General features: G+C 49.1%; 2 protein-coding genes across 2 annotated transcripts in view; both read right to left on the bottom strand.

The window, feature by feature from the left end:
• Window positions 1–1,982: 1,982 nt before the first annotated feature.
• On the bottom strand, window positions 1,983–3,125 carry LOC108550764 (COMM domain-containing protein 8). The gene is made up of 4 exons (XM_017904604.1): window positions 2,687–3,125; window positions 2,430–2,591; window positions 2,205–2,357; window positions 1,983–2,141 (listed from the first exon to the last, which is right to left on the bottom strand). The coding sequence occupies exons 1-4, from the start codon at window positions 2,750–2,752 to the stop codon at window positions 1,983–1,985; spliced, it is 540 nt and encodes a 179-aa protein (XP_017760093.1). The 5' UTR covers window positions 2,753–3,125.
• A 1,760-nt stretch (window positions 3,126–4,885) lies between these two features.
• Window positions 4,886–17,125, bottom strand: part of LOC108550781 (myb-like protein X) — an 86,182-nt gene continuing 73,942 nt past the window's right edge. Inside the window, exons 4-6 of the mRNA XM_017904640.1 lie at window positions 5,789–5,973; window positions 5,406–5,537; window positions 4,886–5,319 (exon numbers count right to left, since the gene is read on the bottom strand). Of these exons, the coding sequence (XP_017760129.1) occupies window positions 5,175–5,319; window positions 5,406–5,537; window positions 5,789–5,973 (462 nt within the window). The 3' untranslated portion in view covers window positions 4,886–5,174. The remainder of the gene's footprint in view (window positions 5,320–5,405; window positions 5,538–5,788; window positions 5,974–17,125) is intronic.

The following is a 17,125-nucleotide window of genomic DNA, read 5'->3' on the forward strand; positions in this document are numbered from 1 at the left end:
TGAGTGAGTGTTCACGATCTGTGAACCGAGGTCGTATCATCGAAGAGAACGGGGTTACGAGGACGAGCCAGATAAGAAAAAGAAAAGAGACAAAAAAAGAAATAAAAGAAAAAAAAATACGTTTGATTCCGAAAACGTGTAGTGCCGTTCGCGGATGGTATCTTCAAGCGGGTGATTTTTTTTTTACTCTTCTTTCTCGACTCGAATTAAAACGAATACTTTTCAACGTTGGGCCATGCTTATCTGCAACGTCGTAACAAACACCAGGCCCTGCTGTGTAAAAATTCAAAAACTGTCATTGTTGCTATACATAAGTCGTACTATATGACCATCGCGCGGCGGACAAGCGATACGAACGAACATTCGAATTAAAAAAAAAAAGAAAAGAAAAGAAAAGAATGAATAAATAAATAACGATAAAGAAGAAAACTTCGTTTGTTGCGTATTCCAGAAAAGAAAAGAAAAAAAATACTCATCGAGGCACGCCCTCTCGTAACTACTACATATTGCTATATCGAGAGAGTATAAAGAACGAGAAAACTGTAAGAAAAAAAGAAAAAAACGAAAAAAAAAAAAAAAGAGGAAAGATCAGAGACTGACAGAAGAAGGCGTGCGTTTACGTTCGAATGCGTGAGAAAGCGTGAGAGGATAGAGTTTGAAAGGGGAATGAGAGAATGAATATCGAGTGTGAAGGAAAGAAGAAGCAAGGGAAATAGGAAAGAACAATTGGAATGCGTCTCTTCGCCAGAGTGTGAACAGGAACGGAGGCGAGATAGGATGAGAGAAAGCAGAGCAAGGAAAAAAAAGTTATTAAAAGATATGTCAGAACGCACGAGTAATGAAACACTCGCGTCGCGATTTCAAGGACAGTCGATTATTTTTGCTCGTATTTCTTTCGCGGTCCTTGTTTTTCTTTATAATTGTACAATCGAGAGGTTTTATGTTGTAACGAGGAACTGCACACTTCTACGTATGACTTTGGTACGCGCGAGCACACGACACAACTACACACATGCAAGGACATTATACGCGAATGCGTACATACGTATCATGCAACACACGAGATAAGGAAAACATACAGTATGTCGAGACAGTGTAAGTGATATATAATCTAGACATAGAGAAAGCGTTTGTGTAAATTCGGCGTTTGTCCTTCGAAATGCTACTTCTCCATATGAGAATACTTACGAGGAAGCCTATTCGTAATTTTATAATAATCATTAAAATATCGCCTAATTACAATTACGAAACATGCACAATTACCACCCGAAACGGATTCGTTTCCACGGATCTCCAGAAGTAAATAATTACCTACGAAAGCTTTTTTTTATTAAGATCGTAGCGTAGATCGTAAAGTTAAACGAAAAGCGCATATATGTAAATGCTCCAAAATCTCAGAATACATGTAAGTGTTAATGGAGCGAGCGTTCACTGTGCCCGCGACCGGCATTGATTTTTAAACGATATATTAATGAGTAAGGAGAAAGAGGTAAAATTAAAAGTTGTATAGTAAACCTTTCATTAAATATATTGTCCGTAATGATCTTTACAACGAAATTCACCGTTTTTTCGAGGCAAGTTTTGGCGACGAGAGCGAACTTTTTATTTAAAAAAAGGAAGAAAAAAACGAAAAAAAATTCCTTCAACCCGACTGATCTGTGCACTCGAACTATCGATCGTTAACCCTGGGGCCCCATCGACGCAAGCCTCCTCGTTTATTTATTTTGCGCGCCGGAATTACAAAATTATAAATGAGATTTTTGAGTCGATGGTGCCTCAGACACAGACCAACAGTCTTCAGTATCTTCGATGAGCAGTTATAATAGTAATTAAACTATTCTACATTTATCTATAACCTATAATAAACTGTGAAACAAGTGTAAGAACATGTGTTTTTATTTCATCTCGGAAATCTACTACGATATATCGTACACGTTGATCAGAAAAAATCTTTATTCGCAATTTCTTTCTTTACATCCAAGTTATTGTACAATACTTTCCATTGCGTTTATGAACGTATCCAGTTCATCCTTGTTTAATTCCAAGTCTAAGATACGTTTCGATTCCTTATTTTCGAGAATGAGGTCTAACTGAAGAAGAGGTTCTCTCAATGATGCTAATTTGCTAGAGCCCATTACAAGCTACGATAAGAGTGCAATTAATAAACCATACTCTCTTTCATTTGCATCTTTTGGATAGTTTACCTTTAACCTCCAGTCAAAATCTGTTACGGTATCTTGTTTCTCTTTAGAGTACCTGTTTAACAGAGCATCCGTCAATTGTTCTCTTCTCACTTTTAAACAGGACAATATATTCTGTTGAATCGGTTCTGGTAATTCGTGATACTCTTGTGGCATCTACGAAGGACATTTAAATTTTACGTATCAAGAAGAAGGTTGGATTTTATTTTATGGAAATATCAATTACACCTTCTCTTCCAGTAAATACAAAGAGGCTGGATTTCTTAGAAGCATCGATATTAATTTGTATGTTTCTTCGTACTCTGCCCTACTCCAGTCCATACTGTTTACAAATTTATGATAGGTCGGTCCTGGTCTTCCACATATTTCATCTGCGCAAGCATGCAGCAACTAAATCACGTGCATTAATTTTTTAACGATTAACGACATTACTCGAAGAATAAAAAGGAAAGGGAAAATAGTAATTGCACTCTTGACATACTTACTTCCTTTAAAACATGAATCTTATCTTCACCAAAGAGGTTAAGATATAAAGTTTGAGCAGTTTCCATAATTACAACTTCTTGTCAACTTTCTACAGTTGGAATTCTTAATAATAAAATTCAATAGAATTAAAAGTAATTATAGTAGAAAATATCATTGGAGTTTATTGGTCATATGTTTATTTTACATAACAGTAATCGTACATAGGGGTATAATTTACTTTCGATTTGCGACTAATAAAAATGAAACACCACATAAAACGAAGAAATTACAAACAGATTTATCGTGTACGAGTAGAAATTTTCATGTTTTATTCGTATTTTATTGAACTTGATATTTCATGCCTGACATTTCACGTTACGAAGTATACAAAAACACACCGACAAACTCGTCTCGTCGCCATCTATGATTGATAACGTTCGCTTTAAATGTAAGATAGTAAAGTACACATATATATGGAAAGGAATAGCGATTATTGGAATAAGTATAAGATTTATTAATATAATAAAATTAAATGCAGAAAAGAGTAATATTACGAATAATAATTTCTTAAAACGTATTTGGAATATTTGTGCAGTATCTATCGAGAGAAGCACCGTTTACAAATATGGCTCCTAGATGGCGTTAGTATAACCTTTAGGAGCTCAGTATGACGACTTGCGCGAAACGCAATTCTCGTTCTGTTCAACGAATGTAGAAAACGTCGAGTTTACGAGTTTTTATCGAGCAAGGTGAATGTTAACGCCATCGATGCCGAGCCAAATAAGACGAAACTGCATGAAATTCACTTAAAAGTAAGTTGCGATTTTATTGAAACGATAATCATGAATTTCTTTATACAACTTTACTGCTTGTTTTGTTGCCTACGTCTATATATTATATTGCCTAGAATCGGTAGCGAGTACAACAGCAAGCTAAATGTCGAATAGCGTTCTGTACATTCTCGCGATTAGTAATAGAATATTCGGGACAAAAAAAATCGGAAGAACGCTATCGATTTACCGCGTACATTCGTTCGTAGATCGAGCTTGAAAAATCGAATAGCCAATAGCGCGCGATAAATAACGCGATCGAACGCCATCTACGCGAAATTTTGCTTCCGCCATGTTAGAAATGGCGACAGTTCGAACCGGGACGTGCGTGAAAAGTTTTGCAAGCGAAAATCAGTGTAAGTGCAGTGCAAGTGAATTCGATCTACACGCGATTGTGCACGGTGTTTCCATTGGCTCGTAAATGCTGGATCAGCTATCAAATTGGTTTCGGGATCAAGTCGGCTACTACGTACGTACATACTACAATAATGTATATAAAAGCGTACAAAACACGTTTAGGGGTCGCGATACGAAATATTTATGGCTCGAGCGACACATCGAGCGACACATCGAGCCAGTCGTGCTTCACTTCGTTTCCTCTTCTCGTATACTTAAATTATATTTTTCTCGTATACTTCGAAGGACCGTCATCTGTACACGTAGGCGATGATCCTGCGTCGGATGCATCGGAAAACAATATTATTCGCCCTATGCTCGCGCCATTCGTGTTTCGGTTCTTTCGATTTGCTCTGTTCGACAAATTCATAAGACGTCTACGCGTCATCTTCGTACTCGTGGGGGAAAAAAAACATATGGTTGCATCGGAAGATCTGCGCGTTAGGTTACTGCGCAATTACGTCTCGTGTTTACGGTTTCCTCGCTTTGGTATACGGTCGTCGATGTCCAGCGTACGAGCGATTGACTGTACAGGTTCATCGAACTTTCGAGGAGAATCGTTCGGCGCAGAATAGAGGCAGGGTCTCGGACTAGACCGCGGTCCTGTGACAACCGAGTCTCCGATCGCGCGAAGTTGCGGCCATTACACGCCTGTCAGGGGTAGTCGCGTCTCTCTCGGATGTACGAAGTTGCGACGACAGCCGAGCAAATCGATTCTATACGACTCGCAGGATCGAAGCATTCTAGTACCTTATCGATTCTCGAACAGCGGCTAGATCGAGCGTAATGAACTATATCGCAAACAAATGCACTAGCAGCTAACCTCTATTACTTCTAATCGTCGACATTTCACTGTTCAAGGAATCAAAGGAAGGGCTTAATATCGATTAATATCGAAACGTACAATTCTCGAGCGTGCGACTCGAAATCATCCCACGATCGAATCTCTCTCGATCGATAACGATAACGATCGAAGATTAATAAAAAAAAAAAAAAAAAAAAAAAAAAAAAAAAAAAAAAAAAAAAAAAAAAAAAGAAAAAAATTTAGGGATGACAGAACACGGCGTCAAGATGGACGCCGAAAATAGCAGAATACGTTTATATATAACTGCCTCGAAGGATACATATACATAATCGAGTCTCTCGCAGAAGGCACTCGTAAAGAAAATGGCACCGTCGATCATTCGCGGCGCGCGCGCTTCTCGACTTCTTCCTTCTCCCTCTTTCTCCTCGGTTTCTCTTCATTGGCACTTGCTTCTCTCCGTCGCACTCCCGTCGCGCTCTAGCTCCTGTACCGGTGGTTCATGTTCGTGTGGTAATTGGCGATCGCGTCGAACTTGTCCTTCTTCCGCGGACACTTGCCCTGTCGCCTCATGTATTCGCCGAACTCGCAGCTAGGTGTCGCGCATTCCTCGTTCTGAATGCATCTGCAAACGAAACGCACAAGGCTCGAGCACCCTCACGCCGTCACGTGGCCCCAGTGGACACTCGTTACCAGACACGGGCTACTCACAGTCTATCGGCGAGCGAGAAGTAGCCTTTCCCTCGCTTGATCTTGATGCAGTTCTGATGGGTCTCGTAGCAATTGCAGTAACACTCGCCCTCGGACGTGATCCTCGGCGTGAACTCGGAGGGACACCGGCACCTGGTCAATTTGCCAAATTACAAATTACTCGTCGCGATCCGGGCAGTCATCGTCGAGGCAGATGGCGCTAGTGCACGGCAGGCTAGACTAGGCAAGGGAAAAGGAAAGGGAAAGGGAAAGGGTAAAGGGAAGGGGAAAGGGAAAGGGAAGGGAGAGAAAAGCGTAGGCACGATTTGCACGACTGTTCGGCTGCGATTGGAAGCCGATGGATGGAACGGGCCGTAGGTATACATCGCGGAGAGAGAACTCACGGCTTTCTCGGCTGTGCCCTTCTCATGTTCTGAGGTTGCGGGGAGGACTGATGGTGCCTGTAGACTCTCTGCTCGGAGGGTTTCTCGTTGCTCGTGTCGTATTCGCTTCTCTCCCGGCACTCGCATTCCGTGTGGTTGTAGAAGGACAGCTTTTCCACCACGCTGCCGCCGCCCACGTTCGTCGTCTGTAAGAAAAGAACGGTCGACGATGGGTTATTCGTGAACGCGAAGCGTCCGACCGCGAGTAGAAAGGGGCTAGGGTTAGAGGGCCGTGGACGCGGAAAGGAAATCGCGGCCCGGTTGAAGAAGCCACGCGATCGCTCGGTATCGCTTCGGTTTTAATCGAGTTCAATTAACCTCGTAGTCGTTCGGCTAGTTGTACGACCGGCTGGGTCTAAAGTGGCCGCAGGCTGGCCGATGGTTGCTCGAGGGAAAGGGGTTATCCGTATGGCGTGGCCGCAACGGTAGCAGCAACTCCAATCGACGCTAATTACCCTCGCCGGCTATTTTTACGAGCAACGATTTCAGGCCTCGACCCACGGACGATCGTGCGCGCGGAATCGGGACACACGGATTCGAACGAAATACATAATACATACGTAGAAAGAACGCTTTTGAAAGCGGGATCGTGGAAAAGCTGTTGTCTCGTTCAGCGTTAATTGCCTGGCTAGGCAGGCGACGCGGCCGGAATTCGCCAGTAGCCGATAACTCCACCTCGCATTTCAATCGAACGACCAGCTCGTCGTTCGTCCCGGTATCGGGAATGCTGGATAGAAAGCTCGTAAATCGCGGAGGAAACGAAACGGCCGGTTTCCCGGGGGAATACAGATTAGTCTGACCGCGTTGGTAGCAGAGCGGGCACCTGGTCCGAGAGAGGAGCGCCGGTTACGCGATCGCGAAGGGCCGGGATCGAGAGAGCTGGTAGCAATCGATCGTGCAAAGTGGGTCGTAGGATCTTGGCCTGGATCCACGACAATAGGCTAGCGGAACGAAATGCCGCGGTGCGACACCGCGCGTCCAAGGGTTGTGTCACCGTGCGATGAGATTCCGCGGGTAGGCGCGGTGGTCACGACGCGTTGCGCTCCTCGTCGATCAGAGGATCGTTGTCGCGATCAAAGGTCGAGGGAGAAGCAACGACAGACGGATCCTACGAGATACCGATCGGTTATGCAACCGCTAATTGCGGAGGGGGAGGATCTCAGTCGCTCGTGACATCTCGTTGCTCAAGCCTCTCCGAAGGTTCAGCCTTCGTCCGTTCGTTCGCCCCGGCTTTATTACGCGTTACGTGGGCGATCGGTATCGAGGATCGAGGATCGAGCTTGCTTTATAATCGCTAGATTTAACGTACTCGGCGCTGAATAAACACTCGGAGGATACGTATGACGGTCAACGGGTTGTCAAGCATCGTAGGAGAAGAAGGCAGACGCGAAGCGACGAAATTCCATCGCGAACATCGGTATCGTCAACGTATACCCACATCGAGAGTGGACACGCGCGTGGGAAAAAACGGGGGATCGATGGTCTTCGAGAGGAGCGGATAAACGGTGGGACGTTAGGGTAACGCGGGACCGTTTCCGTGGGTCGAATAATAAAGAAACACGGAGGACAAATTGCAGCGAAGAGTAAGGTGGTTCTTGGTCGGTTTCTTGCCCGCTGACAAAGAGCACAGATCTTACCGGATCTGCCGTAATACGAACCGCGCTCGTGGCCTGTCTCCCTCTTTCTCAGCCGTACCCTGTCAAGACGGGGTACACGCCACGGGATTGAGATTCGCGATCGTCCCTGACGAATAGCCTGGCCGAGAGATCGTGGTCATAAATTTTATGCCACAGTGGCGTACCTAGTCCCTTATCCCACGGAGGATCTCGTCGTCCTCCTCCAATCCGAACAACGTCCGAACAACTTCCGAACATTGTCCGTCGTCCATTTTACCGCGCTTCTTCCCCCATATCCCGGAATCGAGCTTCCACGAGGCGAAATCGTCTCGATCGTGTTCCAAATTTCGCCAAATATCGGTGCCAAAAATCGGCCAAATCTCGAAGGACCTCCTCGTCGTGTCGACGCCATTGTCAGACACCGTTTCATCCTCCGACCAACTCCGGTCTGCTCGTTTTCTCGCCGCGCGTTCTATCGACGAATATTACCATACGGTGGAAAAAGCAGAATAATTCGCTTCCGCGTGGAATATCGCGCCGAGTATCGCGTGGAGCGGTCGCGTTCGCGAAGGAAGCCGAACAATGTCCCGACGAGATGCACGTATGAAGTCCGTTCGAACCTGTCCCCGATGGCGATCGAGTTCGTGTCCGACCTTTCGCACCGGAGCCAACCTTTCGCTCCAGAGTACTCGCGTGTCTCCGTTTACGAGTTTTCCCTTTCGTGGCTCCTGGGGCCCCGAGGCTGCCGAGAGAGGCTTCCCGATAGGACGGATAGAGAGGCCTATGGCCGTTGGCTCGGGATCGGCCGAATACGAACGTGACGAAGCGGATACCGGTGGCGAGAATTCCTCCACGAACGGTTTCCTCTGGAACTTTTTCGAACGGCGCGTTTCCACGCGGAGATAGAAAATTCGAGAGCCGTCGCGAGCGTACGAGACGGCGTTGAATTGCCGAGGAACGACAAGGACGAGCGGACGAGAGGAGTGGCAGCGGGATCCGGTGCGAGCGGCCTTCTGCCAGAGAGACCTATACGTATTCTGGAATTTAATTTCTACGTGCATTATTTTCCTTCGGTAGAATCGAGCAGCTGACCACCGGTTGCCTCGTTAACATTCACCGTATCTCGCTCGGGGCACCCACTCGTGAATGAAACACGGCAGAAGCGGGCACGAAATCACGTGCACGCGAGTCTCGGGATCGGTGAACCGTGCCTCCTGCGTCTCCCATCTCGAGCTCCGCCCCCCGTCTTTCCTGCAATTTTCGGGATACACGTTCGGGGACCACGCGTTCCGTGACTCGATTCGCGATTCCTCCGCGACAATCGTCGGCGAAACGCTCGATCCGTTCCCAAGGGGATGCACACCGTGACTCGTGCCACCACACGCACGAATTGCCGTAATTGCCTTCGTCGTCTCTCCATCGTGGCTAACAAGCAGAGTGCGAGTCTCTCGGGTCATAGATTTAGTCGCAACTTTACGGGTTTGTAGATTTAATCATCCGGTTCGAGAAAATATATCGTTATACCGGCAACTATTCCATGGTTTTCGAGATATTTATTATTAGAGCTTCGTTGCTGCCTTAAACCCTTCCCCTATTTTCACGAGTCCGAGTCGTGACGGGGACTTTGGGTCGAACATGAATATCACGAGCTAGACACGTGAACGGAATATTTTTCTAAATATAGCTTTGAAATTGTCGTCTATTGTAAAATATAACATATTTATAATATTTATGAAAGGAAAAAGGATTAGAGTTTACTTGCACGACAGTAGTTTCGCGTAAAACTGACTATATCTCGCGTATTTACATTTCAGATCGCGTTGCGACTATTTTCGAGCTAACATTGACGCCTACCGTTTAGGCCGGGATTTCGTGGAACTAAATAAGGTCAATTACAGATTTATTTCGAATATTTATCAAGTATCGTTGTGGTCTAATGACGATATCCGGAAATTCCCACGCTGGTGGCAATTTTCGGATGTTGCTGTCGGACCACAATGGCACTTGATAACTATCAACAACTATTCGGAAGAAATCTCTCTGGTTAAGGATAATAGAGCTTTGATCACAAATACCTCAAAGAGCGTTTGGAACATCACATACGTTCCGGCCTGTTTGTTACAAATCACGATTCTCAAATACCGATCCTACATGTCGAATCGCTTCCTTAGCAAATAATAATGATCAAGCAATAGAACTTTTTGGTGTTTCTCTGGATGTTTGCCGCAGTTCTATTTCAAGAAACTTGTAAGCTCCGCATGCGTTCATTTTCTTTGTATTCTAATGGGTTTTTCTCGTTTAATAAATAAATAAATAAATATTCCAAAATCTATGGAGCAGTTGCCCTTATGGTACATCTTCTCGAACTGGATGGCTAAGGACAAAAAGGGCAATAAGGGCAACTACTCGATAGTTTTCGAGATATGATTAGAGTTTTATTATTGCCATAATTACAAATTTATTTCGAATATCTATCAAGTGCCGTGTTGTGGTCTAATGGCGAAAAGTCATTAATCCCAAAATTCCCACGCTGGTGGTAGCAATTTTCGGGATGTTAGTTGTAATTAAGAATAATAAAGCTTTAGTCATAAATATCTCAAAAACTATCGAGTAGTCGCCCTTATAATGGTAACGGTACTTGAACTGCATGACTAAATCTACAAACCCGCAAAGTTTCAACTAAATCGATGACTCGAAGGACTTGCACTCCGCTTGTAAGGCAGGGCCTGCTAGGTAGCCTTACCGATGGGTCCGCTAGCAGGCCCAGGACGATACGCGCTGCCAGAGACGACTTCAAATAACCGTGGATACTATTAAATTTGCGTAATATTTACTTGGTAGTGATTTGTGGTTTGTGGGATTCAAAATTTCGGAGTCCATGATATTCGCGTCCTGAGTAATTATGGCACTTTGGTCACCGATGACCACGAGTCACCGTGGGTACACCGAGAGTATGAGCTCTCGTATCATCCGGTCTCGGATGATGACCAACGGTGGCAGAGTGTTCAGCTCCACCGCAATTGGAATCGATATTTCTCACGTTCGTCGTGCGATAATTTCGCAATTTGCTCGAAAAACGGGGAGGAGAGAATAAAATTCTTCAAAGTTTCAACTAAATCAAAGGACCTGCACTCTGCTTGTTTCATCGGCTAACTATTCCGACATTTTGTCGCGTATCGTGGAACACTCGAGCAAGCTCCTTTCCGATCCGACGCTTTCGATCTTCCTCGACCGAGGAGAACTTTCTCGACCCATCGACTCTCCGCGGACCTCGAACCGGTACCGTCTCCGCTGCTCTCGAAAGTATCTCGTGGGTGGTCGATCGATCGTCTGCCTACCGATATTACTCCGAGATTCGATAAACGCGTCGTGCTTTCCGATCCCGCGCCCCACACGAGCTAAGCCTGTGTTTTCGAATGCAAATCCTCGCTTTCCATCGCGAGCGCAGCCCGAGGATCGACTCGACTAGGCTCGGCGAGTCCAACGAGCTCCAATTTTGAAGCACCCTCGACTCGCGATGCCCTTCTTATTTCTCTTCTCCGTCCTTGCTCCCGTGCCTGTCAAGATCGTCGGGCCCAAGGGTCGCGGCACTCGGCTGCCCCCTCGAACTACGATCCTCCGCGAGACCTCGAACTCGGCGTGGGTTGACGAAGGTTTTGGCAGACTGCCCAAAGGAACGCCGTCTCGGCTAGGCTGCTCTACCCAGCGTCTGTGTACCTTTCGCGATCCTCCGGTTACTCGATACCTCTGTTGCTCGCGAGGGATTACCATTGGCAGATTCTTGCGTCGGGCTTTATCGGATTTTTCGCGAGGATCGGATCCACGTGCTATCGTCTCCCTGCGATAACGTCACGATCGAAGGATAGAGTTCCTAGCGCCTTTCGAGGAACTCTATCTCGCGTCTGTTCGATGATTATGAAGCACGAGCGATTCGACGAACTGCGTATTATCGTAGCAGATCCGACAAGCTCGGACGCCAATACCGGCGCCGATCGCAACCGATTCGGCGAGATCCGCGATTACCGCGACGCGAGTAGAGAGGTTCGGTAGAACGTTCTCGCGAGAGAATCCGAGAACATAGAGAGGTGGAAATGGCTCGGCTTTGGCGAAGCACCGACCGGTCGCGGCGATTTCGCGAGCGTAGGAGTCCCGGAAGTGCGCGCTGCTAGGAATGCAATTAACGCGCGTGCAACATTGTCGGAGGTCGTCGCGGACGGCTTTCCTTCGAGTTCCGTGATTCGACGAATTCCCCATTCGATTAATCGATTCGTTCGAGAAGAGTAAACACACGCCTGCCTCGGCGTGGTAATTAATTCCTGGCGCGCAGTCGTTGCAAGACTGATCGCCTCGTCATCGCTCCCACGCGTGTTGCAACCATACTCGCGACCTAATCGCTCGGTGTCCATCTTCCAATCGCGTATGGTAGTTTATCGTCTACGAAATACCTCGCACATTCGTTACCTCGCGCATGGTACGGCCGCCATCACGAAGTCTTCGATCCTCCGTTACCTTTGCTCGGTGAAATAAATCGGCGAACCTCGAGGACTCTATTACGCTTCGTCGGCAGGGAATGAAGACGTTCCACGGGGGATTTGGATCGGGTCGAGGTCTATTCATTCGCGCAAACCGCACGAGACCGGCTCGGATCGCTTTACACGCGCGTACTCTCGTACGCGTCGGACCGCGGACTCGGTATGCGGATTTACCTCGCGACGCTCTCGCGTATTAACGGGGTACACGCACGCCGGGTTATATCGTTCGATCGTATCGGGCATCTAAATGGAATATCCGCTGCCGGGCGCGTAACGCGCGACACCTGGACAAATCACGGTCGACGCGCGATTTATCGTGGCCGAGCTGCGTGCCGGGGGACGCTCGGTAAAATTTGTCCGATACGAAGCAGGCGAGTCGAATTCCATTAACCTCGTCCGGGAGAGAGGTCTCTCGAGAGACAGATCCAAGATAATACCGTTGTGTCTCGCGTCAATCGAGCAGTCCCATCGTTATATCGCGATACTCATCGACGAGATATCGCCTGGTCGATCGACGCTCTTGTCACTGCCGGAGAAACTCGGTCTTTCGCTCGTAAATCGCCGCGATAAACCCGGCCGTTCGCGTGCACCAGTTTTTCACGGGCACGTGCGTAAGCGCTAAGGCCGATTTGCATTTGATTATCGGTGGGCGTTCCCGTGTCCAATCGAGATCCTTATCGCGCCAGCGTTGCGTCGAGCTCGTTCGAGAAGATTACACGGGAATTAGCGAACGAGTCCGTCGGGCGTGTTAACCTAGCGAGGTACTCGCCAACGCTCATCCGCACCTTTGACTCTTGCACTTTCCGTGTCCGAACTCGTTCCAACCAATTCGCGTATATTTTCGCGCGTATACGTACGAGTACGTTTGTAGGGGGTCCTCTCCCAGGGTTGTAGAATGTCGGCTGATCCGCGGGTATAGAAGGAACGATAGGGAGAGGAAGGGGTGCGTTTGGGTCTGCTAGCTAGTGGACTCATCGGTAAGGCTACATTAGCAGGCCAATCCAACTTAACGTACTTTTAATGCGTCAGAAATTCTAGCAGGCCCTGACTTAGACAGGGGTACTATTGGAAGGTCTAGAAGTTACGTAGATAGGTTCTCCTCGAACCTCCTTCAAGTTGGAATCTGTTATGGTCAAATTCAATAGTAAGCAAACTCTACATTCCACCGGTGTGGGGGCGATCCCTTCCCCCTAATGCTCTGTCTTTTGTCACCAGTCTTCTGAAGACGACTTTCAGTTCTGTTCCGACTATTCGCCCGTTGTATAACCGTTTGAGTGCCACGGGTGATTATTGTTTCCCAATCGATATTTGCCAAGCGGCGCGATAGCGCTTGTCATATTCCGTGTCGAAAAATGCCGAGCGGCGCGATAGCGCTTCTCATATTCCGCGTTCACCAACCGAGCGCGCTGATTGTCAGCTTCGCAGCTCAGAGCGCTGGCACTTTTGGACACAAAATAGAAGAAGCGCGATCGCGCCGCTTGGCACTCAAACGGATAAAGATATACGCAGTTTTTCCACAGTTTTTTCACCGAATACTATTTCTTGCGCAATAACCCCCTTAACAGAATGCATCTAGCGGCGAGAGCGAGAACGACGGTCGGTACACGCTCTCGCGAGATAGCTGGCGTCGCGTCGGATCGAACACCTGGATCCTCGGGAGCGTCTCAATCCGTTCGCCGGATGACAGATCGCGCGTAATTTCAGTTGTTGGCCGATAAGGCCGCATAAATCAACGTCTCCTCGAGTCGTCGGCACCGTGCAACCTGTTCGGAACCAGTCGCGGATTCGGATCGCCTCGGGCGACTTCGATAACCATTAACCGACATTGTCGACGAGATGGTTTCACCCGCGCGAGCGGATAATTAACGCGCGCGGTGAAAGCGTTTCGGTGATTCCGCGCCGATTTCCCCGGGATCGAATATTTCCCCGTTCCCTCGTCGTAAATCACCGGGGGGGTTACGAGATACCGGATCGCAATCGCGTTAGAGTCGATACGCGGGTTTCGCGGCTCGAGCTGCCGTGCCGCATTTGCATATACGCGCGCGTTGACAATTAACGTCAACGTCGAAAGGCCAGCCGTTCCGCGTTGCCGTTCTCGCAGCTGCGCGCGCGTTGCAGCGAAATTCTTCGGGTCAGGTGAAATTCTTTGCGCTGCTCGCGTTAGCGCGATACGCCGGTGAAACTAGGCTGCCGTCCGGCCATTTCCGAGGGAGAAACGCTCGGGAGACACGCAGGTGTGTCGGATGCAGCGAACAAGGGACACGGTATCCGGGATATCGATTAACGATTCCTACTCCCCCCGATGTCGTGCGACGGATAACGATCGACTCGAGTCATGCCGGTTCTTGTAATTCCACCGCGCGGATTAATTAACGTTATCCCGGCGACCGGTTCGCCGCTTACACTCGGTGGCGTACGCGCCGCAGGATTCCACGCTGTTTTTCCCCATCCAGGCGCGCAGGATCGATCGATTCCGACGCTTTCCGTCTTTTTTCGAAATTCGCGTAGCGATCGAGGCGACGCTACGACTGGAAACATTCGATCGCGGAAATGGCGACACCAGCCGCTCGCGCGAACGCATTCCCGATGATTTATCGCGACGTATGCGCGATTGGTCGCGATATTTCTCTGAAAAATCGCGGTTTAAAGTTCACTCGTCGAAACGGATTCGCGCCGATTCGCACAGGGTCGTGCGAAAATTGATGGAACGAAGTATTCGCGATCACGAGAGTCGTACTCGATGGACGACTCGTCGAAGCTCGTGGAGTGGCACTCGTGCCGATTTAACGCGATTCGTGACGGGGGTCCCTGGAACGGGACATGGAAACGACGGTCGGTGTCACTGGTCCCGACGCTGATACGCTGGATGATTCGCGGAGCTGGCCGGCGGAAAAGTGGGATTAACCGTGGCGCTCTACGAGCGCTTAAACGAGCAGCATTCGAGGGCAATTTGTAAAGGGGCCCGAACGACTCGGTTGTACATTTCCATGAGCATCGCATGCCTCGTTTATCCGCATCGTGATCGCATCGGTATCGTGTACACGCGCGGTTAACACGGTAAGAAGCAAAGCGGACGAACATTTCACCGTTTTTTGCGCGATCGCGAGCGCGGAATGCGGGCCGGAGCTGCACGCGGCGACGTATCGACGTATATATTCGCGCACGTGTAACAGCAAACGCGTCCGACCAGCCTAGAAATTAGCGGGGCACCGCGACCACCGGTACCACGTCGCGACCCCTTTCCGAGCGATCGGTATGGTGGCGCCGCGGCGCGCAGGGCGCCCTCTGCGCGCCCGATAGACGCGCCCCCTACTCCGCGAGGGAAGAACCAGTTTTCGCGCTTATTCGCGGGAATCGTGTCGCGCGAGGAGCAACGAGGAAGGAAAGAGACGGGAAGACGGTCAGAGAGATATCTTGCACCGTGGCGAATGGAAATTTTTCTACCATCCGCGCGGAAATTTAGATCCAGCCTCGCTAGCTGGTACCCGATAGACGTCCAACGAGCGTATCGCGTGCTCCGTAAACGCGAACGATATTCGGGATAACGGCGTCCGACAGATCGCGCGGGAATACGGGTCACGACGAAGATCGACGAGAGGTGTCCCGCGATCCCGCGACTCGAGTGGGCCCGAGCGTCGGGCCCCGGCATCGATAACCTCCGGATCGAGGAATCTCGATTTGAAAGTCAATCGGCTGGCCCGTCGCGTCGCGGGACCAGTTTTTGCCAGCGTCGGAGAAAGGACGAAAAGGAAAAAGATGGAGGCGGGTGACGGTGGGATCCGCGGCAGGAGGATCGTAAACGTTCCCACTCGTCGCGATCGATGTCTCGCGTGTCCGCGACAATTTGTCCGATTTGTCCGATTTGTCCGCGAGGACACGGCGCGCTGCAGCGTGCCAGAGGTCCGATCCCGAAGGTTTCTTCGATCAGCGGCTTAGGCCGTCTCGGCGACCAACGGGATTACTCCTAATACCTCGACTGGCTCGCGACGTTTTCCCCGTCGTGGCCTCGCGCGATAGCCGTAGAGGATTCGAAGAAGCGGATGCCCGTTTCGCGAGACGCGTCGGATTATAGGCTAAACGTCGCCGCGTTATCGCCGGTTTATCGGCGCACGCGCGTCGCGCGGATCGCGTTCGCGAACTCGACACCGTGTACTTACACAGAGGCTGGGTTATTAACTCGCGTGGAATCGGTAGCCGACAGCGCAGCGATCGGAATAGTTGCATAAATTTCGCGGCATATCGGCGACCACGCGATCCGCCCAGGACTTTGTCGCGCGGATCCACTTTCGCGGAATCGTTGCCGCGCCTTGGGTGCAGCTTGCAACCATTCGCGTTGGTATCGACGCTTTATATCCTCGATACGTTTTGCTCGGAATTGTTTAAATACCCTGGAATCACGCGTGCGCCGATAGCGATCGGCGAGATCGGTATGCGCGTGTACACAGGTATATCGGTAGTGGGACTAGACTGCCTGACTCCGGGTCCTGGAAAACCGAGCGCAGGAGAGGGAAAACTCACGCGAGCGTTTCCAGATGTCCGTTACAGAGGCTCGCGCGTAGTCCGAGCCTGTATCGCGCCGTTGATTCGAACAATTTGTCCGTGCCAGGGACGATAAATCCATTCGAAGTTGTCGGCCGCTTTCCAGCAGTGGCTGCGTTTCGTGCCACGTTTGCTCGATAAAGTCTGCCAGCTCGGGCACGTTTCGCGAGTCTATTACGCGCCACTCGGCTTCTCCGCTCCGATCGCCACGAGAACGCGTGTTTATGCGAACCAAAGATAGTCCGCGCCGACTGCTTTTCAACGCTGCGTAACCACCCCCGTCCTTTTAACGTCCCCGGGACGACCGCCACGATCCGTCACTCCTACCGATAAGGTATTCCGATCTTCGCGTGTCTCTCTCCTGTGCGCATTATATTAACGCGCGTCGCTCCTTTCGACGATAATAAAAAGAGCGCTATGCGGGGAAATAAATAACGCGAGGCTTGACACCGCAGGTGTCACGAGATACGTGCGTTGACAAATAGCTTTTGGAAAATAAGCTGCGGACAGATCGGGATCTCGACGTTGAGGCCTGGTAAATGTCAACTTCTTAATGACTCCGGCTCCATATCCCATATCTCGGGAAAAAAGAGAACCGATCGGACCGGAGA

This window comes from Eufriesea mexicana, unplaced genomic scaffold, assembly GCF_001483705.2.
Source record: "Eufriesea mexicana isolate 0111107269 unplaced genomic scaffold, ASM148370v2 scaffold2928, whole genome shotgun sequence".
NCBI classification, from domain to species: Eukaryota; Metazoa; Arthropoda; class Insecta; order Hymenoptera; family Apidae; genus Eufriesea; species Eufriesea mexicana.